The sequence below is a fragment of the Nelumbo nucifera genome, chromosome 3 (assembly GCF_055504915.1).
Source record: "Nelumbo nucifera cultivar China Antique chromosome 3, China Antique-T2T, whole genome shotgun sequence".
NCBI lineage: Eukaryota > Viridiplantae > Streptophyta > Magnoliopsida > Proteales > Nelumbonaceae > Nelumbo > Nelumbo nucifera.
Genome location: NC_142651.1, coordinates 100,524,692 through 100,551,919, shown reverse-complemented (window position 1 = coordinate 100,551,919; position 27,228 = coordinate 100,524,692). Strand labels below are relative to the sequence as shown.

The following is a 27,228-nucleotide window of genomic DNA, read 5'->3' as shown; positions in this document are numbered from 1 at the left end:
TGAAATGTTGATGTAATGTACTAATTTTTTCACTTTAGCATATCAAGAGAATTGGAAATTGGCCACTCTCACTAAAGTACAACTTAGATTGTGATCGGATAAATTAGACATAACCCTAAAAATCCTTCATTGAACTTATATAAACAACATTTAATTGGAAATTTTATAGAGCTCCATCTTCAATTTTACTTATAAATAAAGCATGTGCATCACACGGGTCTTGACTAGTCATCTGGGAGAGAACATCTTTATCTTCAACAAACATCTTCTCATTTAAGCTAGCAATCATCTACTACATTTGATCAAGGTTTTTTTTTTTTTGAAACAAGTATTGTATTGTATTATATTGTAATAAAATATGGGGAATATCAAGGAGAGAATGTACACTGGGAATGTTGAATCATGTTGTTGGCCATGGTATTGAGGCGCTGAACTATGAATTCAATGGGGGCTTCAGGTTGAGATGTGTCTGGTGAAGGAATTTCTGAGAGAAAGGGGTCACGAAGATGAGCCAACTGCCCAGAATAATATTTTAACAAGGAATATGAACCTAAAAGTTAGAATATAATGGGTGGGAAGAGAAGCTAATGTAATAGGAAATTAATAGGGATGAATTGCATTGGACTCAATTGAAATATGCTTGCTTGTTGTAATGGTTCCTTGTACCGTTTTCATCAATTATGATTTTAATAAATTATTCACTTATCAAAAAACAATGCCAGGATATTTAAGTTGTTGGAGATCAAATTACAGGCACTGTAATTGTTAGCCCCAATCCTCTTTTGAGCTTCTTTGATTAGTAAGAATAAAGTATTGTGTTAACAGAAAAACGAACCTGGGCTGAGTTCGCGAGGGAGGCGGCGGTAATGGCAAAGGCGCAAATTTGCTTCCCCTCACCTCAGCGCCGTCGATCGTCGTCTGTAAGACCTTCCAACCCTTTTTACCACTTTCCTTTCTGAACCGAAAAACGAGAATTCGACCTGATCAAGACTTGTAAACCTGAGAAAAGAAACCCTAAAAATATATAGAACGGAAGAAAAAGAAAAAGATGGCCGTCCGATTGAACTCGGATCCTAAGGCATCAGTGGGACAGAAAGGCAACGATTCGTTATCCTTCCACCGACGGGAGCGGGAGGTTGTCGCTGCTCTGTGAAACCAGCCTGACGCGGTGCCCTCCGTTCTAAGGACCATGAAACCCGAGCCTTCGCCCGAATCGCATGGCCCAACTCCTTACTTGGAACCGGGCGAACCGGGTCAAGCCTCTACAGATCCCACCCGTCGGATCGAGTTTATGTACGACCATCTTGATGCCCCCGCTCAGGGTTACAAGCTCACGCTACCGAGCTCGGCGAGCTATTTTGTATTCCTAGACTAATAAGGAAGTTAGATGTCTATCGTGTTAACGATGTGGGATATGGTGTCATTGACTCATTGCCCAAATTGAGGGAAGTTTAAATTGGGAAAAAGCATGTCATCTACGACTATACCTACTTGTTTTGTGGTTTATTTTTTGGTTGATTTTTTGTTAATGTTAAAAATTGAAAATAATAAAATAAAAAATAATTGATATAACAATTCAATTATAACTGTTGTATATTTTTTGTATATTGGATTTTAATAAAATAAAAAGTGATATATTATCAATAAAATTGTATAATATCTATACATCACATTATATCAATAATAATGTATTTCTTCATATTATAATATACAATTCTTATATATTTATACATTATTTATAGTTATTTTAACAATAAACTTGAAGTTACTAATATAATTATTGAATTTATATGCATTTTTATATTTTTCGTTTGTATCCATGTATTTCTAAAGTGTATCTATAACTATATCCAAGTTATACATTTTTGCACTTTTAGATTTATTTGTGAAGAATTTAAATATAAATATGTTACCTTGTATATGATTGATTTTGTATTTTTAAACTTTTGAGTTTTTCATGAAACATAGCTTCACTCATGTCGCAAAAATTCTATTTATTTCATTATTTTCTACTTGGATTGGGCAAATCACATCAAGCCTCGAAAACCCTGTACATCGTACCCGGGTCAATCTCGCGCTATTGAGCTTGGGGATATGGTATCATTTCCCAAATCAATGGAAGCTTTAGTTGGCAAAAAGCATGTCATTATAAAGCCCATTTGAGGGCTTCACCGTTAATTGAGCAGCTTTGAAGAAGCTACCAAAATTAGTTTTACTAGAAAGCTGTAAGTGCTTTTGGACCTTCGGCTTAGTTTAGATAGTGTATATACAAATACATTACCTTGTAAATGGTCGATATTTGTATTTCTAAACCTTGTATTTGTACTAAATAAATTTGTATTTGTATTCTTTCCAAATGGAGTCTTTCGAGTTTTTTTTCATCAAACATAGCTTCACTATTTACTTAGCTAGTATTTTATTATTTCTTTAATTATATTATGTTAATATTTTATTTATACTTTATTATTATATTTAATAATTAATATCTTTGTTTTTTATTATTAATTTATTAATATTTTATTACAATACTTTTATTTTATTATTAATATATTGTTATTATATTATTATTAATTTAATAATGTTTGGGGGATTTTTTGTCATGAATTCTTTAGTTCTTGATGGGAATCCCGTTCCATCAAAACAAACGGTTAGAATCAAAATGGCCATTCCGATTCCAAGCATCTATTTTAGGGAATCAAACAAACCCTACAAAATATACATGACATTTTTTACTATCGTGATTGGCTTTGCTTTTTCAAAACAAAAATAGTGGAATAATGGATGTATTTTTCCTAGTAATAAAATCAATATGTTTTTTGTTGATGTGGCAATTATTTTTGTTTTGAAAATTAAACAAAATCATACACAGTTATTCATGATTCAAAGTATTGAGTTATTGATAGGTGCATGCAATTCAGACTTTCAGAGAGCCAAAACAAATAGAAAAAGTTTCAAGTTACAAGCTTTGGAACAAGCCATCTATCTCTGTAGAGGTGTAATGTGGGCCGTGTCGGGCCAACACGACCCACATTTTTGTGTGGTTGTGCCAGCCCAACACGGCTACGTACTATGGTGGGTCGTGCTAGCATAGATCGTGCAGGTTGGGGTGGGCCCAACATAAGCCCAGGCCCGTGGCCCATGGCCATTGGGCCGGGTTGGTTTAGGTCGGCCTATATTATTTCATTTTCTTTTCTTATTTCACTATAAAAAATCAAAAAACATAAAAATTAATGAAAATTAAAGAAAAAATGACAAATTCAATGGTTGTAACAATAATTTGAAAAAATCATCTTAAAATTTTTTTCTATATGAATAATCAATTCGTACAATAAAAATATAAAATGATTAAATAAAATTAAAAATAATTAACAATGAAATAAAAAATGCTATAACAAAATAGAAAATAAAAAATTACAAATAACTTACAAGGTACAAATAAAATAGAAAATCTCAAAATTTACAATAATTTCAAATTTTGCAATAATTTAAAAAAAGAATTGTGGGCAAATTTCTTATATTACCCCTGCTACTATTTAACTATTTGAGAAACTCTACCTTACTGTGTATATATTGTCTTAAAGTATCCTATTATTTTTTACAATTTTCATCATTAAATGCCAAGGAAAATATGAAATGTTAAATTTGCAACCGATGACAATCCCTATATTTTCCTTCGCCAAAATCGGCCATAGAAGAAAGAGAAAAGAAGCTAAATTTTTATTTCCTTCTTCTTCTTCCTGAAAGAAAGAGAAAAGAAGCGGGAATCTCTTTATCTCTCTTTTTGTAGCAAAATCCCTCTTTTGAAAATCCTTATATTTTCAATTAGATTAGGGTTTTGAAAGTCTTCATCATCAAAATCTCGCCTGATCAGGATGTTTTGTGGTTGTGAAGGTTTCTTTTTAAAAGGAGACAATCTTTATGTCGTGAATGTTTCTTTTCTGAACTTTGAAGGAGAAGAATGAAGAAGATATAGGAGATCTCATCCATGGTCCTAATGAAGATGCACGAGATTGTTGAGGCCTATCTTGGTTCGACTGTTAAGAACGCCATTGTCACAGTCCCCGCCTACTTCAACAACTCTCAGCATCAAGCCACAAAGGATGCTAGTGTCATCGCTGGCCTGAATACCATGCGTATCATCACTGAGTACTCCATGACTACTGCCATTGCGAGAAGAATATCCTCATTTTTTGACCTTGGTGGTGGAACCTTTGGTGTCTCCCTCGTTACCATTGAAGAGGGTATCTTTGAGGTGAAGGCCACTACCAGAGATACTCACCTCGGAGGGGAGGACTTTGATTGATCGACCTTCTTCATCGACAATCGATTGCTTCTTCATCGATTCTGGGTCTTAAGTTTTGCCAATGAAGAAAACGACCAAGAAGATCCAAGCCAAGGAGGCGGCGCGAGTCACTTTGCACTTCTGGTTGCTGCCACCTCTTGTTGGCAGGTGAACACCGCCATCCACGCCATGGCCCTCCAGACGCACGTCCACTCCGGCGACGTTCGTAACCAGAAGGTCATCGTTCAGAAGCTCCAGGGCGAGCTCGACCGGACTCGGGGTGAGCTCCTTCACACTCGCAAGGGGAGCGAGTCCCAAGAGCTGCTCGTCCGAGACCAGGAGGCGCAGATCGCCAAGCTTTCTGAAGAGAGTGCGCGCTACAAAGAGGAGTCGTCGAGGGTGGCAGCAGAGAGGGAGCTCCTTCGCCAACAGGTTCAGGACTTGGAGTCCACTCTTCTGGACCAAACTCGGAACTTCAACAACATGGTGGAGGCCGAGCGGGAGAGAACGGTCTGGGACTTCAAGGACTCCCAGGAGTATCACGACCTCCAAGTGAAGTATGGCTCAATCTCGTACCGCTCCGAATTCAAGCTCTACCGCTGGTTGGTCCGAAAGAAATTTTCTGGGCTCAACCTTGACGACATTACCATGAAGGGCTTGTCTCCCGAGACGGTGGACCAGGCGAAGGAGGAAGAGCCTGACTCTCCGGAGGACGAGGACGAGGTGGAGGAGGTGGACCCCTGAGGCCGGCAGCGTTGGTTTTCTGCTCTGATTTCTGGTGGCTCTCGAGTGCCATAAACCCGGTCTTGAAAAGATCTTGTTGGGCGGTTTTGCTCTTTTTACCTTCTACTAAACTTTCTCGAGCTATTTAGCTCGATTCTTTTTTGAATGATAATGAAATTCCTTCCTTTTTATTCTAAGTATGGTGTGCTTATTTTTGCTAAAGCGATCTCGTCACTTGAGCTTTCAGAGCTACATGCCCGAGCTGTCCTTTAACGTTTAAGGCATCTATCTGGTGTACTGCAAAGTGATTACCATGTGTGCCCGAACTATGCGTTTGTTGGTTATTCCTTAGTTCAACCAACGTACTAAGATGAGCTATGCTTCATGGGTTTAAAACCGAGCTGCTTACGCCTCTGATATTTCATACTTTGCCTTCATCGCTGAAGTGGCTAAGTCTTTCTTGATGCCAAGGTCTCAGTTAGCTCGGTATTTTAGCCCTTAGGCTGAGGGGCTGACTTATAATCTACCCTTGAAGTTTGCCCATGCCATGGAGGTGACTAGGTCTTATTGCGTCGAGGTCGTGTTAGCCCGGCATTTTGGCCCTTAGGCTTTGGGAGTGACTCATGGTCTACTCAGTAGTTACAGGTAATATTGCCTTAAGTTGACAATATTCCATGCCCGAGTTACTTGTTTCTCTTCAAGGGTTTCGAGCTCGTATGTTCCTTCCTCGAGAACTCGTTTCACCCGGCAAGGTCCTTCCCAATTCGGTCTGAGCTTACCAACGCCGGGCTCAGGTACCATAACTTTTCGAAGGACCAGGTCGCTAACGCGGAGGTTCCGCTTCTTGACCCTGGCGTTATAGTACCGAGCTACTCTTTGTTGATAAGCTACGGTCCTAATATATGCAAGGTTCCTTACTTCGTCGAGTAGGTCGAGGTTGGTACGTAGCTCATCTTCATTTGCCTTGTCGTCATATGCTTCCAGTCGTAGCGAGGGAACCTCAATCTCAGCTGGGATGACTGCTTCGGTGCCATAGGTGAGGTTGAAGGGGGTTTCTCCTGTGGCAGTCTTCTCTGTGGTTCGGTAAGCCCATAGAATGCTGGGTAGATCGTCTGCCCACAGTCCTTTAGCTCGGTCTAGGTGCGCTTTGAGTCCGCAAAGAATAGCTCTGTTCGTAACCTCTGCTTGACCGTTTGCTTGAGGATGTGCGACCGAAGTGAAGTTATGTCGGATCCCCATGTCTTGGCACTAGTTCTGGAACTTGATGTTCTCGAACTGTTTACCATTATCAAAAATCAATACCCAAGGAAACCCGAAGCGGCACACTATGTTCTTCCAAAAGAAGCTCTGAACGTTCCGGGCTGTGATTATTACAAGGGGTTCGACTACTACCCACTTGGTGAAATAATCCACTTCGACCACTAGGAACTTCCTCTAGCTTGTTTTTGGTGGAAACGGTCCAAGTATATCGATGCCCCATTGCGCAAAAGACCACGGGCTAGTGAGATACTTGAGATCAGCAGCGGGCTGATGGTGGATGTTGGCATGCCTCTGGCACTTGTCACACTTTCTGATGAGCTCAATGGCGTCTGCTTTCATTGTTGGCTAGTAGTATCCCTATCGTAGTGCTTTTTGGGCGAGGGCCCTGCCCCCCAAGTGTCTGTCGCACAAACCCTCATGAGTGTCGCGGAGTACGAGCTCGGCTTCGGTAGGCCACAAGCAGTGCAGGTAGGGGAGCATGTAGGATCTTTGGTACAGTCGTTTGTCTATTATGACATATTTGGCCGCCTGACGCTCTACCCTTCTAGCGGCATTGCGGTCTGCAGGGAGGGTCCCATATAGTAGGAAGCTCGCGAACGAGTCGATCCAGCTCAGCTCTGCTTGAACGACGGGAGCGACCTCCTCTGCCCCCCCGAGAATGCTAGGCCGAGGCAGGTCGTCTATGTACACGGTCCTCATAGTGTTATCACTGGTGTTGGCTAACCGGGACAGGGCGTCGACCTCAATGTTCTTCGACCTTGGGATTTTCCTGAGGAAATATGACTGGAAATTGAGTAGGGCCTCCTATACTTTGGCTAAGTAGGCAATCATAGTCGGTTCGCGAGCTTCATACTCTCCTGTAACCTGATTGACCACGAGATGGGAGCCGCTACAGAAGATAATGTGCTTGGCTTTCATTTCTTTGGCTAGAGCTAGCCCGGCTATCAACGCTTTGTACTCCGCTTCATTGTTGGATGTCGCGAACTCGAAGCGCAGTGCATACTACAACTTTGTGCCACTTGGGCCGTGCAGGACTATTCCGGTTCCTCTGCCCTGCTGGTTCGAGGAGCCATCTACGTGAAGAATCCAGTTCCGCTGCAGCACTGGTTGCAACCTCACGATGCTCGGACTCAATTGGCCTGGGAGCTCCGGGCTCACCTGAAATGGGGGGCCCGTGCTCAACTAGCCTAGGGACTTCGGAGCTGAAAGTGCACTCCGCAACGAAATCTGCTAAGGCTTGGGCCTTAATAGCAGTCTGCGACTTATATTGGAGATCGTACTCGTTGAGCTCAACGGACAACTTCGTTAGTCGACCGGAGACCTCGGGCTTGAGTAAGACTTGCCTCAGAGGTTTGTTGGTGAGGACAGTAACAGTGTGAGCTTGGAAGTACGGGCGGAGCTTTCGGGCTGTGATAACCAGTGCGTATGCCATTTTTTCTATCTCCGGGTATCTTGTCTCTGCTCCCTACAACACTTTACTGACATAGTAGATAGGTCGTTGGACCCGATCTACTTCTTTTATTAGTACCGAGCTGACCACTTCATCGTTGGCCGAGAGGTACAGCTCTAAAACATCGCCCTCTTCGGGTCGGGTTAAGACCTGTATACTAGCGAGGTACTTTTTGAGCTCGTCAAATGTGATCTAACAATCTTGGGTCCATTCGAACCCTTTGCTTTTCATTGCCTTAAAGAAAGGCAGGTAGCGATTTGCCGATTTGGACATGAAGCGGCTCAGAGCGGCTATTCTGCCGTTCAACCTCTAAACCTCCTTCACTTTCTGAGGTGGTCTCATATCTACGATGGCCTTTATTTTGTCCGGGTTGACCTCAATGTCGTTCCGGTTCACAATGTACCCCAAGAATTTACCCGAGGTGACTCTAAAGGCACACTTATTCAGGTTCAACTTCATATTGAATTTACGCAGAATTTCAAAAACCATATTCAAATCTTGTATTAAGTCGCAAGAAAGCTGGGTTTTGACGACCATGTCGTCTACATAACATTCCACCTTTTGGCCAATCAATGGCTCAAACAGTTTATTTACAAGTCTTTGGAAGGTTGCCCTGGCATTTTTTAATCCGAAGGGCATGACCTTGTAACAGTACATGCCGAGCTCGGATATGAAGGCGGTTTTCTCTTCATCGGCTGGGTCCATCCTGATCTCATTGTAGCCCGAGTAGGCGTCTAGAAAGCTCAGCAACTCATGCCCCGAGGTCGCGTCCACTAGGCGATCAATTCTAGGGAGTGGAAAGCAGTCCTTTGGGCAAGCTCGGTTCAGGTCGGTGTAGTCGACGCACATGCGCTACTTACCGTTAGCCTTTTTCACCAGAACGGGGTTGGCCACCCAACTTGGGTAATGAACTTCCCTAATAAAATTGGCTGCAAGGAGCTTCCCGACCTCCTCATTGACTGCCCTCCACCGCTCTGGGGCTAGGTTGCGTTTCTTCTGTCTAACGGGCCTAACTACAGGATTAGTATTAAGCTTATGAGTTATGATGCTGGGGTCTATGCCGGGCATTTCCGCCACAGACCAAGCAAAAACATCTAAATTCTTAAGTAGAAAGTGTACCAGTTCGGATCGCAGGGGCTCCTCGATGGAAGCACCGATCTAAAGCGTTCGGGCAGGGTCCTCTGCCGAGGTTGGGATAGAGACGGTCTCCTTCATAGGCGCAGCTCACTCCTCGCTCTACTCCGTAGGTCGCTCCAGCTCGAGGATGTCGGCCACCTTGGCTTTTCCCTTGAGGGTGGCGACGTAGCATTTGCGAGACTCTAGCTAGTCACCTCACGCTACCTCGATGCTGAAGTCCGTGGGGAACTTCATGGCCAAGTAGTAGGTTGACACCACAGTCCGTAAAGCATGGGTAATCGGCCGACCCACTATGGCGTTGTACGGGGAGGGGGTTGCGACCACCAAGAAGTCGTGGTTGAGCCTCACAATGCTAGGCCAGGTGTCGACTTCCATAGGTACAGTCACCCTTCCTAGGGGCCGAACTTCCTCTCCGCTAAAGCCCACCAAGGGAGTGTTCGTGGGCTTTAGGTCGCTCTCCTGAAGTTGAACTTTGTCGAAGGCCGCCTTGAAGAGGATATCTGTCGAGCTGCCTGAATCGACGAGGACTCGCTTGACTTCGTAGTCATTGATCTTCACCTTTATGACGAGCGCGTCGTCATGGGGGTAGTGAACCCTGCATGCATTATCCTCTGAGAAGAAGATGGGGTCTTCTGTCCTTGGCCACTTCGAAGGGTTCTGCCCTTCCCTGTCGGTCCTGCGAGTTGACGCGCGAGCTGCTGCTGAGGTGCAACCCGCCACAATTGACCTCCGACTATAACATGGATGATCCCCCGAACTGGTCTCTCCTCGGGGGGGCTGCTTCTGCGGTTGCTCCGCTTGCCTACTGGACTCGGGGGCATCCCTACCTTGTTCCCCTAGTCGACCTGCTTTATTATTATTACCATTACTTTGTACAAAATTTCGTAAATATCCACGACGGATGAGTTCTTCTATCTCATCGCGGAAGTTTTTACAACTTTCGGTACTATGACCGTGATCTTTATGAAAACTACAATACAAATTTTTATCCGGGTGCTAGGGTCGACCTTCACCCGAGGTGGCCACTTCACGTATGGAGCGTCCTTGATCGCCATGAGGATCTCAACCCATTTTGTGTTGAGGGGCATGTAGTCTCTTTCTGTTGCTGGAGCTCGGGAGGACTGGATTGGCCTCGCCCCCCGAGCTATGTCCTTCTTCTTCCTTCCGTCACCTTGAGACGGGGGTTCTGGCTCCCTCTTTCTTTTTTCTAGGGCCTACTCGCCCATCTGGTTGATTTCCTCCTCGGTCCCAATGAACCGATCCGCGAGCTTAAGGAACTCAGTCACGATTTTGGGTTGGTTGAAAAATACGTGCCACTTGAACTCCTTATGGGTGATACCTCGCTTGGCTGCTATGAGGTGAACTACGGGATCTAGGTCGGGTATCTGCAAACAAGCATCATTGAACCGCTTGATGTAGCTCCGGATGGACTCCCCTTCCTTTTGCACTATGCCGAGGAGGCTCTCCTGAGTTCGTGGGCACCTCTTGCTGGTGATGAAGTGGGAGGTGAAAACTTGTACGAATTGCGCCCAACTTCTTATCGAGCTGTGTGCAAGGTTTCGGTACTAGGTGCGGGCCACTCCTTTTAAGGTAGTGGAAAAGGCCATGCACATGCAGGACTCGCTGGCTCGTACCAAGTGTATCTGGCACTAGAAGGCATCCACATGGTCATTTGGATCGAAAGACCCATCATACTTGTCCAGAGGAGGGAGCTTGAAATCCCTTGGCATGGGAACAACAAGGAGTTCTGGAGATAGTGGGGAAGAAACCGAGAGGAGGGGGGTAGCTTTTACTTCACCTGAGCATACCTCCTCTTTTCCTTTGAGCTCAAGAGAGGCTCTGGAAGTAGTTCGGCGAGCTCGTCGCCGTCTTCGTTACTGCTTTACTGGCTTAGCGTTGGTGCTCGACGCTTCAGTGTTGTCGAGCTCGATAGGCTCGGACCGCTAGTGACGACTCGGGACCGAAGGGCCCTGTGTGTAGTCCGCTGCCAAGACCTCGAATGGATTGTCCGCGAGCAGGAGCTCAAACTGCGAAGGCTGTGGTGACACGGGCTTTGTCGGGTGAGAGGCCCCTGACCCACCCACAAGCTGCAAGGCGGGGGTAGCCGGCCTCTCCTTCTTACTATGGGAAGAGGCTTGGCTCTTGGCTAGATCCTGGACCTGGGAGGCTTCTCCCCGACGAGGCTGCTCACTCCGACAGGAGGGCTTGGTTTGCTTCGTGGCCGGGTGTCGAGGGGGAAGTGACGTCTGGGCTTGAGGCAGAGGGGGAAACTGCTGCCGGTAATGGTACTAGGAAACCTGGTGCAACACTTATTGTTGGTAGAGTCGGAATCGTTGAAACTGTTGCATTTGAGCCTGCATGGCCCGCATGCATTGCACCAAGTCCTACAATTGGTTCAGGTTGGCCGTTGGGGGCACAACCGAGGGTTCAGCAAAGGTTGCTCCTATTGTAGAAGAGAGCGGAGCAACGAAGGGTGCCACTGTAAGAGGCACATTCAAACTGGGGACTCCATCCACGGAGAGGGGGACGGTAAACTGTTCAATGCAAACAGTAGGCAGTTGAGGTTGCTCCCTAGAAGCGTTTTGGTTGTTGCCACGTCCGGCAATGCTGGAAGAAGCCATGAAAAATGCCAAGTTTTTGGAAGAAGGAGTTGTAAAAGCTTGGAGGAAGGCTTTTAGAAGCGTTTCCCACAGACGGCGCCAAATGATGCAGCACAATCCGGACACTCCTAGCTAGCTGCTGACTGGCTCCTTGTTGGTAACGGACGACACCTGAGAAGACGAAGAAGAAGGATTCCCGGTGATTTTCCCGGCGGGAATACTTCGAAGCTTAAGTTAGAACGCTGGGGAGGAAGGAAAGAGTATAAAAAGCTAAGAGTGTAGGTCACGATAGATCACTATGCTGCGAGGTTAACTCGTGAGTAAGTCAGATAATCCAAGTTCAAAATGAGTGAATGTCTCTCTCCCCTTCGCCTAAAAGGCTTTTATAGGGGCATTCTTGTCAAATCAAGCGTAACCGCCACTGGGCTCCTGTCGCAGCCGTTACCTGCCTGGTCTGCGTAGGTGATCGTTATAGTGTACAATCCGCTTGGCTGAGTGACACGTTCCAAAGGGGCAGGCACGCCACCATCTGCGAGAGACATGGGGCAGACTGTCAAACGGGCAGGGACTGCGTTGTTAGTCGAGAGACGTGGCACAATCTGACGAGTACGGTCTTGTCAGATAGAAGCTTCCTGAGGGCGTAGCATTGCTTAGCCGCGAGCTACCCTATTGCTCAGTGAGCTACTTTGTAGCAAGCTCTTAGGGGTACTTCGGGGTGACCCTTATCAAGGTTGGTCTTTAGGGCAATTCTTCTGCCCAGGTGCTGGAGCAAGCTGGTTTCCCTTCTCAGTAGCTCAGGGGACCTAGAGCTCGCATTGTAGCGAGCTCCCCCTATAGAGAGCTATGACGTAGCGAGTTGTTCTACAGACTCGTTACTTGGTCGCAATCAAGCCATGGTGCTGATTTGTTGCTCGTGCTGAGTCTAGTCCACGTGTCATCATCCCAGCAAGTCGGGTCAAATCATCCTCCATCAGATATCCTTGAAGATTAACGACCGTTGAATATCAATCCTCCATGACCATGGCTGCTCTCTGCCCTCTCTTGCAATAAACAGAAAACCCATCTCTCAGCCTCAATTTCCTTTCGCCCATTCAGGACCGCAGCCGGCGATGCCGTTGTCGCAGAGAAACTCAATGAAGAAAATCGACCTTGGCCGATCTCTTCCATTTCAAAAGAGGAGCAGAAGAAGTGGGAATTGCTGCTCAAGCTGTCGAGCAGGCCAAGCAGCAAGCAGGAGGCTTTGAAGGACGACCACGATGCTTTCACTATCGTCATCGATAGTCGTCCAAGCAAGGGAGCTGAGTTGTATGAGAGGTTGCAGTCGCACAGACAATTTCTCACCCTGTCTTTGAGTGGATTGGTAACCCGCTTCGTTCGGACGAAAACCACCATCAGTGCCGGGGGTGAATAAAAGTAAGCACATGTTCTTTAGATTCAGATGGCAAGCACCGACACCCCCACGTTTCTGATTATGAGCACCGGCGTCAGAAAGAAGAGACGACGTCAGAAAGAAGAGAAGGGTATTATTGTCATTTTCTCTATTCATGTGGTGTGGATCGTGTGGTATATGAGTGGATTATGAGGGATTGACACGGAACCCTAACATTGGGGGAATAATTAATTAATTGAATAGTAGGGGTGGTTTAAGAAATTTGTCCAATAATTTTCTTCAATTCCCACTTTCTTCTTCTTTTTGTGATACATTGGATGACGTGCCATGTCCTTCTTTATCTTTCTTTAGTATAGACGTAATAATTTTATTTATTATTAATTAATATTAAATTAATAATCAAATTTATTGTTAATTTAATATGAATTAATATTAAATTAAAATTTTAATAATTTTATTTTCCATTTAATGTTGATTTACAAAAAATAATTATTATTAATTTAATATGAATAAATATTTTTAATAAATTTATTTTTATTAATAATTTGTAGTAATTTTAATAATTGTTATTATTTTTAAATGAAATTTTGATTAACTTTAAATAAATAAAAATAATTACAAAAGCTAACATTTGTATTAATTTTACTAATAATTAACAATTATATAGGAATGACAACAGGGTAGGTTCAGGGCAGAGCACCCCATCCCTGTCCCTGTCCCATAGTCAAGACACTCTACCCCATCCCTGCTCCATCCCTAGTGTCAGGCGGGTTTAGGGCAAGGCAACCACTCCTCAATGTCGGGCGAGTTCAAGGGCAAGGCACCCCACTCCTCATCAAGGATGGAGAATCCTTGAATTTTTTTCGTCTCGTCTCCATTATTAGGCGGGTTCTGTTGATAAAGAGGCTCGTGTTAATTATAAAACTATGATTTTTTACAAATTAAAATTTTTATTTAATTCTAGTCTAGTATAAAAAAATATATAACATTTTTATATATTCTAATATAAAATTTGTTATTTAAATATTATATAATAATATTTACCATATATGCATATAACTTCTAAGTTGAGCTTATTAGGGGTTGTTTAGCTTGGGCTCTATCCGCTAGAGCCATCATTGGACTCCAAAAGTTTGATACCCAATTAGACTTCAAATCTGATTATCCCTGATAATGTGTGGGCATGGTGCATATCTCACCAAGACCTAAATCAAAAGAAAATAGTTGCTTGAGCCTGCAAATTTATATATCTAATTGGGTTAGGTTAAGTTAGAAACGATTTGTTACTTTTTATTATTAATTATTAAAATATTGTTAGCTACTAAAATTTTGTAATTATTAAATTACTATATTTATTTTCAGAAATTATCATATTTTTAGAAATATTGTTAATTTCTTGGCTAAAACTAATTAAATATAATTTCTGGTAACCCGCTTTGAGTGGATTGGTAACCTTCTTCGTTCAGACGATAACTACCATTTCTCTCCCCAAACCGGAGATATTGAGAAGAAGCGTAGCTTTGCAAACATCAATGCCAGGGGTGAATAAAAGTAATTACATATTCCTTAGATTCAAATGGCAGGCACCGGCACCCCCAATTTTCTGATTATAAGCACCAGCATCAGAAAGAAGAGAAGGGTATTATTGTCATTTTCTCAAAATATAACATTCATGTGTTGTGGACCCTGTGGTATATGAGCGGATTATGACAGCTTGTGACGAAACCCTAACATTAGGGGAGTAATTAATTAATTGTTAGAAATAGTAGGGGTACTTTAATAAAATATATGAACAATAAGGGTTAAGTTTGTCAACTAGTTAAACAATAGGGGTAATTTAAGAAATTTGCCCAAAAATTTTCTTAGTCCCACTTTCCTGTTCTTTTGGTGATACATTGGATGATGTGCCATGTCCTTCTTTTTCTTGCTTTAGCATGGACCCATGGGATGCAAGGCAGGGCACCCATCCCTCTCCCTACCCCATAGTCAAGACACTCTACCCCATCCCCACTCTGTTAGTGTCAAGCAGGTTCAGGGCAAGGCAACCACTCCTCAATGTCAGGCGAGTTTAGGGGCAAGACACCCCACTCCTCATCAAGGATGGGGAATCCTCAAATTTTCTTGTCCCGGCCCTAGTATTGGGAGGGTTCAAGTAGAGGTGTAAATCGAGTCATGCTGGGCCAGCATGACACGACCCGTATGTAGCCCGCACAAAGTGTAGGCTGTTTCGTGTTGGCCCACAGGGTGTCCCAAGCCATGCCTCCCTCCCCTAGGATAATTTGCGGGGTCGATTCGGCATGGCCCATGGCCCAAGCCCATGCGGACCCATGTCGTGCCGTAGGATGGGCTGGTCCATGGGCCGAGCCTTAGGCCAAGCCAGGCCACGGACCGGGCCAATCTATGAGAGGTCCATTTAAAAAAAATTGATAAAGATGTTTAAATTTTTATTTCATATGTTTTTTTATGTATACAATTGTTTATATATACAATTAGACCTATGTATGGGCTGTGTAGCTCGACAGCCCAACCCGACCTGACCTATTAATCTTAGGCTTGGACAAAATTTCAAACTTGTGGGCCCAAGCTCAAGCTTTCTCAAATAAGCTCGGCTTGATACTATTACATATATAAAAAGGTACTTATATTATATATAATAAATATAATATATATGCTTCTTAAATTATTAATAAATATCGATTTACTATTAGGAAATATAAATTAGTTTATTAATTTATTAAATTATTATTAAATTAATATAATATTAGTTTATAAAAGAATACTGAAAATAAGACATTTTGTGTACAGATCAGGCTTCGGGTTTGGGCTCAAGCTTTGGGCTTTATATAAGGGTTGGGCTCGGTCTCAAGATCTAGGCATGATGGTCAGGCCGGGCTCGGGCTCGAGCTCGCACATTTTCTATTGATAAAGAGGCCCGTGTTAATTATAAAACTATGAGTTTTTACAAATTAAAATTTTTATTTAATTCTAGTCTTGTATAAAAAATATATAACATTTCTTTATATTTTAATATAAAATTTGTTATTTAAAGATTATATAATAATATTTACCATATATGCATATAACCTCCAAGTTGAGCTTATTAGGGGTTGTTTAGCTTAGGCCCTATCTACTAAAGCCATCATTGGACTCTAAAAGTTTGATATCCAATTAGACTTCGAATCTGATTATCCAAGATAATGTGTGGCCATGGTGCATATCTCAGCTAGACCTAGCTCAAAAGAAAATAGTTGCTTGAGCCTACAAATTTATAGATCTAATCGGGTTAGGTTAAGTTAGAAACAATTTGTTATTTTTATTATTAATTAATAAAATATTTTTAGCTATTAAAATATTATAATTATTGAATTACTGTATTTATTTAAAATACTATAATTTTTAGAAATTATCATATTTTCAGAAATATTGCTAATTTCTTGGATAAAACTAATTAAATGTAATTTTCTAGTAATTAAATATAACTTTTTGGTAATTAAATGTAATTTTTTACTTTTTATAGCTTAAATTATAATTAGTGTAAATTACAGTTTAAAAATAATTACTGTTAATTATATTACTATTGATAATTAAAAGATATTGTTTTTTCATCATTATTCAGTATTTTTTGCAATAAAATACAATTAATTTAATTGTTTAGTTATTTTTAGTAATTTATTTAAGCTTTAGGTTTTTAGAATTTTCATATTGTTAATTAAATTTTGGTGTTTTTTCATTATTATTCAGTAATTTTTGCATATGAGTATTTTTCAATAATTTTTAGTATTTTCTGCATTTACTTTTGTATATTAGTCACTACAAAATTAATTTTCATTTGCTTTTAGTAAAATAAATTAAATAACTAAATAAATACCATACTTAATAAAAACACATCTAATTTTCAATATTTTTAATAATTTTTGGCTTGGGTATTTTTTTAATAATAAAATACTATTAATTGTAATTTTTAAATATTTTCAATAAATACCCTTATTAATATAAAATATTGTTACTTTTTAATTATGTTTAGGTTTTTCATAATTTTTTGGATTTTTAATTAATTTTTGGTATTTTTCATTATTATTTAGTAATTTTTGGTATTTTTCATTATTATTTAGTAATTTTTGCAATAAAATACTATTAATAAAATAGGTTTTGCATTTTAATTTTTCATTATTTTTTATCATTTCTAATGAGTTCATTATGAACAATAAAGGTCTCAACTCATATAAATTATTAATTAATTAAAAATGCATTAATACAAAGTTATTTAATAATATTATTAAAACTACCAATTAATATTTTTATATTTAAATTTCTTATTTTTAATTAATTGTTTGTATTTTTTCATTATTACTTAGTAATTTTTGCAATAACATATTGTTAATAAAATGGGTTCTGTATTTTAAATTTTCATTAATTTTTATCATTTTTAATGAGTTCATTATGCACAATAAAGGTTTCAACCCATAAGTTATCTAATAATATTATCAAAACTATCAATTAATATTTTTATATTTAAATTTTTTATTTTTATTAGTGTTTATTAAGTTTGATTTTTAAGTGGAATTGAAACACATTTTTAATATTTACTAAGTTTTGTTAATATTTATTTTTAGTGAAAGTTTAGTGGATTTTTACATTAATAATTTTTTGATTGTTTAAGATCAACCTATTTATATTATTATTATTATTATTCTCACTCTCTTTTAAATATATTAGTAACATGCATTAAAATAAGAGGCCTTAGAAAACCCAAAGGTCTCTTTCTCTCTCTCTCTTTCTTAAATGTCTTTTTTCACTGTAATAATAACATGCATTAAAATAAGAGAGTCCAGATCAACTCCTCACACCGCATGCCTCACATCGACCTCATAACATGTCTTGGTTGCATATTGAGAACATCTCACGTACTTGTATTTATTGTTCATGGGAGATGTTCCTAATACAGGGTGGGATGTGGCTGTGAGGCGGGTGCGAGTCATGCTTCATGAGGAGTAGATCCCAATTCAAAATAAGAGGCCTTGGAAAACCTAAAGGTCTTTCTCTAATAGTGTGCAACTTTATTAATCTAGTCAAGATAAGTAATGATTACTATTTTATATTTTTAAAACAAAAGAAAACAAGAAAAATGTAAAAAAAATGAAGAAAATAGATAAATAACTTCTCTAATATATATATAATAAGCAATGATTATTGTTTTATACTTTTAAAACAAAAGAAAACAAGAAAAAATGCAAAAAAATAAAAAATAGAGAAATAGATTCTCTCAAAGGACCATCCAATTTTATTATATATATTCTCTCTCTCTCTCTCTTAAATGTCTTTCTTAAATGTAATAATAACATGCATTAAAATAAGAGTCCTTGGAAAACCCAAAGGTCTCTCTCTAATAGTGTGTAATTTTATTAATCTAATCAAGATAAGCAATGATTACTATTTTATATTTTTTAAAACAAAATAAAATAAGAAAAAAAATGCAAAAATAGAGAAAATAGATAAATAGCTTCTCTCAAAGGAAAGACATGCTAACATGGACCATCCAATTTTATTATTATTATTATTATTATTATTATTATTATTATTATATAGATTCTTTCTATTTTATATATAATAATAGCATGCATTAAAATAAGAGGCCTTGGAAAATCCAAAGGTCTCTCTTTAATAGTGTGCAACTTTATTAATCTAATCAAGATAAGCAATGATTACTGTTTTATACTTTTAAAACAAAAGAAAATAAGAAAAAATGCAAAGAAAAATGGAGAAAATAGATAAATAACTTCTCTCAAAGGAAAAACTCAGAAGCATGCTGACATGGACTGTCCAATTTTTATTTTATATATATATATATATATTAAGAGGCCTTCAAAAACCCAAAGGTCTCTCTATAATACTGTGCAGTTTTATTAATCTAATCAAGATAAGTAATGATTACTATTTTATATTTTTAAAACAAAAGAAAATAAGAAAAAAATGCAAAAAATGGAGAAAATAGATAAATAGCTACTCTATTTATCTAAAACAAGATTTCGATTCTACTATGGACATAGTAGTAAACATAGAATAATTATTTTCATATGCTTTCCACCAAGATAAAATATCAAAATTTCCTATGTTGGAAATCTAACATTTTGATAGATGTCATTAAATGTTATTTAAGTGAAATAACTTGTTAAAAATCACAAACCAAAGGTAACTAGTTTCGAACCCAAGTAATTTGCTTATAACAATAATTAATTAACCATTATGCCAACTTTAATTACTTATTATAATGACATGTTTTTTTATACTTAAAGTAATCTTTTTTGCCTTGGTGGATGTTTCCCAACAAATGCTATAAATTTGATTATTAATATTTACATAATAATAAGATGAATACAAGTTATATTTATTTATTAAAATTAAGGTATATATTAACTTGTATATATAATAAATATTATCTAAATCTATGTATAATAAATATTAACTAATAAATGATTTCAAAAAAATATTAACTAATAAATATTAGTATATATATACACACACATTTTAGTTCTTCTATTATTTTTCAATGGTTACTAATTATATCCCGATACTTTATATAAATCATTAAAGAATGATTTTTATGTTTAAATAAATTAGTTATACTCACATAAAACTCATTTTTATTATTGTTCATATTTTTAAGGTTTTTTTCAGATTTTCTAGTGTATCCATGCGTATCTTGATTTTTCGTCCGTATCTATACGTTTCCAAAGCATATCTCGATACGTCTCTTAAAATTACCTTTCCAATACACCTTACGTTTCCGATACTTTGGACCTTGCCTTAGAATTATTAGGGCCAACAAAAGATTGGGCTTGAAAGTTAATAAATATTAAAATATGAAACTTATAAAAAAATCCAACTAACCCTGTAATTGCACTTCGGTCCTTAGAGTTTGATATGCCAATTCAGTATTTCAACTTGAATGCAAAGCTTTTAAATTTCAAAAATGGCCAACTTCAACTTGAGACACTCGATCAAGTCTCCTTCTTGTTGAAATTAAAAAAATAAAATAATTTGAGATTATGACTGGATGTGAGTAGACTATAGAGTAATATGAGTGTACGAGAATCACTGAGAGATTGTATTTGATTAAATGATTGCTATTGTGATAGAAATGGATAAGGGTTAGTTATAGAGGTAATAAGTAATTGAATTGACCAAAATACCCTCATAAACTAGCCATTTATAGTTTCTAAAAGGGGTTTTTGGTCATTTATAAAGTTTATTTGTCACTTGAAATACCCCTTAAGCTAGCTATTAATAACCACTAGGGGCATTTTATTCATCTTTGCACCCCCTTTGATAAAATACACAAATACCCCCCTAAATAGTTGTTTATAGTTGTTGGGGGATATTTTTGCAATTATAACCTCCAAATAACTATTGAATTTAGCAAGTCAGGCTGGACTATGGGCCAAAAACCCTCAGCCTAACCTGGCCTTAGGGAGATCAGCTTCTATCAGGACAAATCTATGCCCACACCGTTCTAACAGACTTTTGCAACCTTGCATTAGGAATATCTTCTCATGAAATAAAGCACATAAGTACGGAGATATTCTCAATTCAAGGCAATAAAGGCTGCTCTAATGGGCTTTGCCCTAACTGAAGCCGAACTCAACCTTAGGGGTCATGTCGTGCTTGACACAACTTGTCACTATAATTGGGAAGGCTATTTTCCATTGAGTATGGCCATTTGTCCTAAATCGACGTATTTAACATATCTATGACCCTAAAAACTGCTACATTTGGGTGGATGTGTTTTGATATTTTGAACCTTACATTTGAGGAGCACCCCATTAATCTATATACATTTTGTTTTCTTTTTCCTTTATTAAACTAACCAGGTCAGTCTGTTTTGGAGGACCCAAATGTTTACATGGAAACATCCCGTATTCCAAATGAGCTAGGTATTCCTATGAAAATACCCATCAAACTCCAACTTTATATATAATCCTTTTTGTTTCTTGCTGCAAAAGGAAAATACCCATCAAACTCCAACTTTATATATAAACACAATTCGGCCAACTTTATATAATCCTGATTTATAGAAAGCCATGCTTATCTAATTTAAAGAGCAAAACATATATGAAAAAACACACGTATTATGCATGCTATGTATATGTCTAGATATTTTCTTGTTTGATGTTTTTACTGGTTCTTTTAATATAAAAGGTGAAAAAAAATGATTGTTTCAAATAATTAGACTTATGTGAATTATGACAGGTCTCCTACTGAAAATCTAAAATCATGAAATTATCAATAATAAAACATAAAATGACAACTTGTCATTAAAGATTAGGGCTTGAGTAAAGATAGATTATGATTGTATGTAGCAAGGCCATAGTTCATATGTAAGTTGGGTTTGGGTTGGATCAAGTTGCCGAAAGGGTCAACCCTAACCCAATTCGATGTGAAAGTTGAGTTGGGAAAGTCAACCCTACCTACTTATAATCCAAACATCGACCAAACGTTTTTGGGCTGGGTTTCAGGCTAACCTAACCGAAGTTGCATCCCTTTTGTGTGTGCCATTTTTCTCTAACCATATAAAAATGAATCAAATGTATATTAGATGGGATTATAAATCCCAAATGAAAGATACAACTAAAACAAGTGAAAAAGAAATCCAAACCCACTTAGAAACTTGCCTAAGCTTAGCATGAATTGTATTAACTTGGTTTGACAAACTCAGATTTTGAATTTGAATTATACATGATGGGCGAGGCATATTCACATTGGGCAGAGAAAAGTTGGGATTCTACATGACGGGGACGCCTAGTAGGGTCGAGGGCATGGTAAACTACCCAATAGTCATAAAGGGGATCTCTGGGTGCATAGCGGGTTGGTCCTGCCCCCATGTAATCGAGTTGTTGTTGTTAATAGGGTTGTTGACTGGAGTGTTGTTGGAAGATGCCATTGATGACATATTTGGAAAGGAAGTGTGAGAGTATGATTTTTGTGTAGTGTTTTCCATAGACGACGCCAATTGATGGTGTGCGGTCTAGTAACTCCCTACTAGAGGACAACTCTTATGCCGACCTGAGGTCTTGCCTAGTTATTTGCAATTCGACTTACTAGGATGGTACCAAGGTCATTGATGCAGTTGTGAAGTGTCCGAGGTGCTCCTAGGGTCTATTTACATGATGCCGATGTGTCACTCCGTTGTTCTACAATGCCACATGTTGTAATATCATTGGAAGACCAAATTACCCCTCATGAACACCCATATTAATTCCAAACGCATGTAAAAAATACTCTCATGATTTACACTATTCTTCCAAATGTACAACAATATAAAGTAACATCTGACCGGTTCATCTTTTGCGCTAACATGTCTGGCCATTTTTCTTTTACATCGGAGTAATTTTGTATTTACACCTCAAACAAATGAAACCTAAGGATCTTTTAATTATTTTTCAAACCATGGAATAAGTTTTTGTCAACTAAGGATATGTTTGGTTTAAAGGGAATGATAGGGAAAGATTGTTCTTATATAGGTTTCCCTACCTTCTCTTTCAAACCAAACACAACATAATGATAAAAAAAAGGATTCAAAAACGAATGTGGAGTTAGTCACAGTTTAATATTTGTTGGAGAGTATGGTCAAGATAAGGTTGGGTGGGTAGTGATGGGATCATCTTTGTATTGTTTACAATTGATTTGGTTTTTGCAAGTGAATTCGGTTCAGATTTTTAGGCTGCATTTATATAGATTAGTGTAAAACTTCACTCGAAGATTTATATGTAAATGAGGATCAATGTAAAATTTTACTACGTTGGGATGAAAATCGTGAATCAATGTAAAACTTCTTCACTCACAATAGAGATTATATAAATACAATATCGATAAAATTGATATAATATTTACATTAAGAATGGCAATGGGGCAGGGATCATATTCTCTGTTTCTAACCTCGATTATAGAAGTAACCCCCATCCCTATCCCCGACCCCGACCTCGATCGGGAATTCCTATTAATCCCCGTCCTCACCCTGCCAAAACAATCCCCATCCCTATTCCCATCGGATTGGAGAAGTCGGGTCCCCGCCAAGGATGGGGAAAATTGTCATCCCTAAAGCTCTGTTTGGTTTGTGAGAAGATTTGGGTGGGATGGGATGGGAAAATATGGGATGGGATGGGAAAGTGTAAAAAATTATACTTCCATTGTTTGGTTTTAGATATGAGAAAATAAATGGGAAAAATACTATGACGAAGAAAAGAGGAGAGAGGGAGGAAGGGGAGGTAGCAAATTTGGGTTTGAAGGGGGAGGTAGTAGATCTAGGTCCGAAAGGGGAGGTAGTAGAAGAAGAAGAAGCCACCGCCACTGCTCTGCTTCTGGGCTCAAACGGGAAGGTAGCAGATATGGGTTTGAAAGGGGAGGTAGCAGAAGAAGAAGGAGAAGTCGCCACCACTGCTCTGCTTCTAGGTTCGAACGGAGGTAGCAAATTTGGGTTCGAAAGGGGGGGTAGAAGAAGAAAGATCTGGGTTCAAAAAGGGGAGGTAGCAGATTTAGGTTCAGGAGAGCCACTGCCGCTGCTTTGCTTCTGAGTTCGAACGGAGGTAGTAGATCTGGGTTCAAAAGCTGCCGCCGCTGCTCTACTTCTAGGTTCGAAAGTAGGTAGTAGATCTGGGTTCAAAAGCCGCCGCCACTACTCTACACTGCTTCTGTAACGGTGATTTCTCAAAATTTTCCACCGGAGTTGCACGGTTTTGGTACGACTCCAAATCTAAGATTTTGGGTTATGACATCCTATATTTTTCTCATTCCATCCCTCTATTTCCCTCAAAACAAATGAAGGAAAAGAGAATATTTTTAGAATATTCCTATTGCACAAACCAAAAGGAGCCTAATTTACATGGACAAACACGCGTAAAGGTTCACAAATTTTAAATTATCCGGTGTTCAAATCCATCCATATACTTTTACACCCAAACAAACGCAACCTTATAATTGGTTCGATAGTTTACCCAAAAAAGAAAAAAAAAAGTTTTGGTTCGATTTTTTATTGAACACCCTAGCTAGTAGTTTTGGCAGCTTCACATGCGGCTGGACAGCTGCCGACGTATCACTGGGGATCCGGCCGATAGTTAACTAGAATATCCGACGCCCTAAATTACAGAAAAGTCTCCTCGTACTCCTTTTGAGAAACTCCGAGTCTCCGACCATTTTCTTGCTTTCCCAGTAGTGTCGATGCGATGTCTTTCGCACGGATTGGTAATTCCCTGCCATTCTCCAGGCTCTTCAGGTGCATTTACCATTTCTTTCTGAAATCTGTTCTTCTTTTTCTTTATTTGTTTGCTTTGCCGTTAGTTTCATTATTTTTTTCTGGAAGTGATGATCACGACTGCTATCTAGGAAGATCTTCCATTCTTGTCACGCTCATTCCCGTGTACCGTAGTCAGATAAAACCGGTGTCCGATAAACATCGAATCTTTTGATTCTCAATCTGTTAGGGCTTTTGAAGGATTGAAAACCATTTTGTTTGGACTTTGGTGGAAAACCCACTTTGGAAATGGAGGTTTGAGTTCTACGTATTTCGTTAATTCTAGGGGGTTTTCTCCGAACCAAATGAGTGGACTCTTCGAACTTCGAAGTGCCTTATCTTGAATCGACCAAATTAGAGTACTGCACTACTGCCTCTAGCTCTTAACAGCTATCATACTGGAATTTGTCTTGGTAAGATGAAGAAAAGAGGGGGAAATAAACATAGACTAGGAGACACAACCAAAATCAGTATTTATAGTTAAAAAAATATTTCCATATCTTGTGAATTACATCACCATATTATCTAGTATAATTTGCATCAGTAAATCTGAAGATTTATCCTTGCTAGCTAGGAATGAAGATGGAATTCATTAAGTATATTGGAATATGTACACATAAACGTCCCCTCAAGATTCAGTGGTTCCGGAATAGGAGAGCCCGTGTAACACTGATTAGATCTGTTGGCTTTTAAACTAGAAGAATTGATGCCAGAGAAGGGCAGCTAAAATTCAGTTTCCTGGAATAAGGTGGAGGAGGGAAATATCTGTGTCTTTACAGGTCATTGAAGGGTTTAAGAGGAATTTAGAAGTACAATTTGTTGTTTCAGCCCTTTAAACATGCATTTATAAGATGTCTTAGTCTCTTAGAAGCTATCTTGTATTTCTGATGTCCATAGATTGCTAGCTTTTGGGTATAAATGTCTAACTACCTTATTTGTTATATGTAAGAGACCAACAAAAGCTAGTTGTCTATGTGTGAAACTGTTTGTCAGGACAGGGGTGTATAGTTGGGGATAAAATCATGGATTAAAGAAGTTTTGAAGGTTCCCTTGTAATAGTTGTGTATTGTTGGGTACTTCTGGTCTCTTGCAAGGTTTAGAATGTTGATTTCAAGGAAAATGTAAATCTTTCAGAAATAGGAAATTTTGCAAGGTTTGAGCCATATCCTTGATTCTTGACAAAAAAAGAAAAATTAGAAACACAGTTGCAGAGAATTTGAATCAACATAACCAGTGTGTACTTTTTCTTTGTTTCTCCTCCCTCTGGATCAATATAGCTTGTTATTTCCTATATGGCTTCCCTATCAAACGAGGCCATGTTTTTTGTCAGAATCTCACATGGTTTCCTTCTTTCGCTTGATTTACAGGCAGCTGGAACAAGACATGGAGACTGTAGTAAAGGTACTGCAACCAGGGCCTTTGGGTATCATAGAACACAAGTTCTCTGCTGAAGAAGTATACAATGCAAAGGCAACAGTTGATGGAGCTGTTGATAATTGGAGGAGGAATGCAATCCTAGAGAAGAGGAGCCACATCTTGGAAGATTATATTCGTATATGACAAATAATTATTAGTTCTTTTTTTTTTCTGGAATTACTCAATAAAAGTTGTTCATGTAAAAAATATAACATCTTTGTTTCCTTAAGAAAAGTTTGGGATGTCAAGAAAAAAATCAATCCCCACCCTGAAGAGTTATGGACTTTACTAAAAATATTTAAATGACATAAATGCCCTTGAAAGAATCCAACAAAGAGAAGGATGGTAGAACGATTCTATGCTACAGTTTAGTGGTGCTATCATATATCAAAAGCAAAAAAAAGGGAAAAAAATGTCATTTCTCATTTATATTGCAGATTTGTCATCAGGTGTAACATGAACCGATTTTACATTCCCTGTTCTGAACGGTGGGAGATGTTTTATTTTTTCTAGTCACTATCACAGTCTTCAAAAAGAAAAGAATAAAATCTTAGGGCTCTGAATGCTCAGCTTTTATAGTTGATAAACAGAATTAGCAACTGTTGGAAACTAATCTTCCATTCAGAACCTTGCTTTTTTGGAGTAATCGTTGGTTTGGATCTCTAATCAAAAGTTTCTTCACTACGATTACCACATTTTAACCATTATTGAAAGACAACAATGTGTATATGTGTGTGTTTTAGATCAGTAACAGAATGCAATAGATTCATTAATTAATCAAAAAAGTACAAACACAAGGTTGTTTTAAATAATGTATTTTGTGAGAATAGCCCCTGCCATCTCACCCCAATACAAACCTTTTACAATAAAAGACAGCCTCTCAATTTCAAGTCTTTTCTGCTCTTCAAACCAAAAAAAAAAAAAAGAAAAAGAAAAAAAGAAAAATAAATAAAGAAAGAAAGAAAGACAACAATATATGCATAAATAGTTGTTCATGTGCTTTTCTTGTTTTTCTTTTTGGTCTATATACTGATATTTGGTAGCACATGTACCTGATTCAGGACAATAGTCAATAGGCAATGTTCTGAAAAGCTTTTAAACTGTAGAAAAGGTTAAATCAAATTCAATTATGAATTATATCATAAATTGCAAGATAATTTCTGTTTCTTAAAAAAATCATCAAAACAACACACACACGCACACTAAAATCTTAAAGTTTATTGGGGAAAATTAAAACCAAAAAGAGAGGGTAAATGGCAAAGTAAAGAAATAGTCCTAGCTAAATTTATTTGAATTGGATGGCTTGTAAACTTCATAAATCAAATTATAAGATTCACACTAATGATAAGATTTTTTTTCCGAAAACAACTTAATCTTAAAATTTGAATTGGAACCATTGAGATTTATAATTTGAATTGTGAATGATGAATTATATTGTAAATATTAAGATTTCTAGAACATTTATGCTGGACATTTAAGAATGTGAATGTCTGTAGAACCTTTATAAGATTTCTTTATAGATCCCTATCGTGTAGGTCTTTCAAGATTCCGTTTACTTGTTTTATCAATTCACTTATACTTGCATCAAGTCCTTAGCTTTGACATCCATTTTATTTCTTGCTATTAGTTTGGTGTAAAATTGCTACTTCCAGTTTCAAAAGGGGTGTAAAATTCTTGATGTTGAAA

The 27,228-nt window shown here is 38.4% G+C and overlaps 2 protein-coding genes and 1 non-coding gene across 3 annotated transcripts; 2 read left to right on the top strand and 1 right to left on the bottom strand.

Annotated features, from left to right (window-relative positions):
- Positions 1-1,044: 1,044 nt before the first annotated feature.
- LOC148801773 (signal recognition particle RNA) lies at positions 1,045-1,350 on the bottom strand. The gene has a single exon (XR_016084830.1).
- A 2,635-nt stretch (positions 1,351-3,985) lies between these two features.
- Positions 3,986-4,303, top strand: LOC104587620 (heat shock 70 kDa protein 3-like). The gene has a single exon (XM_010245305.1). The coding sequence runs from the start codon at positions 3,986-3,988 to the stop codon at positions 4,301-4,303; it is 318 nt and encodes a 105-aa protein (XP_010243607.1).
- Positions 4,304-23,853: 19,550 nt separating this feature from the next.
- Positions 23,854-25,815, top strand: LOC104587583 (zinc metalloproteinase aureolysin). Its single transcript, XM_010245249.3, has 2 exons — positions 23,854-24,108; positions 25,494-25,815. Exons 1-2 carry the CDS (start codon positions 24,059-24,061, stop codon positions 25,684-25,686), a joined length of 243 nt encoding a protein of 80 aa, XP_010243551.1. The 5' UTR covers positions 23,854-24,058; the 3' UTR covers positions 25,687-25,815.
- Positions 25,816-27,228: the final 1,413 nt, after the last annotated feature.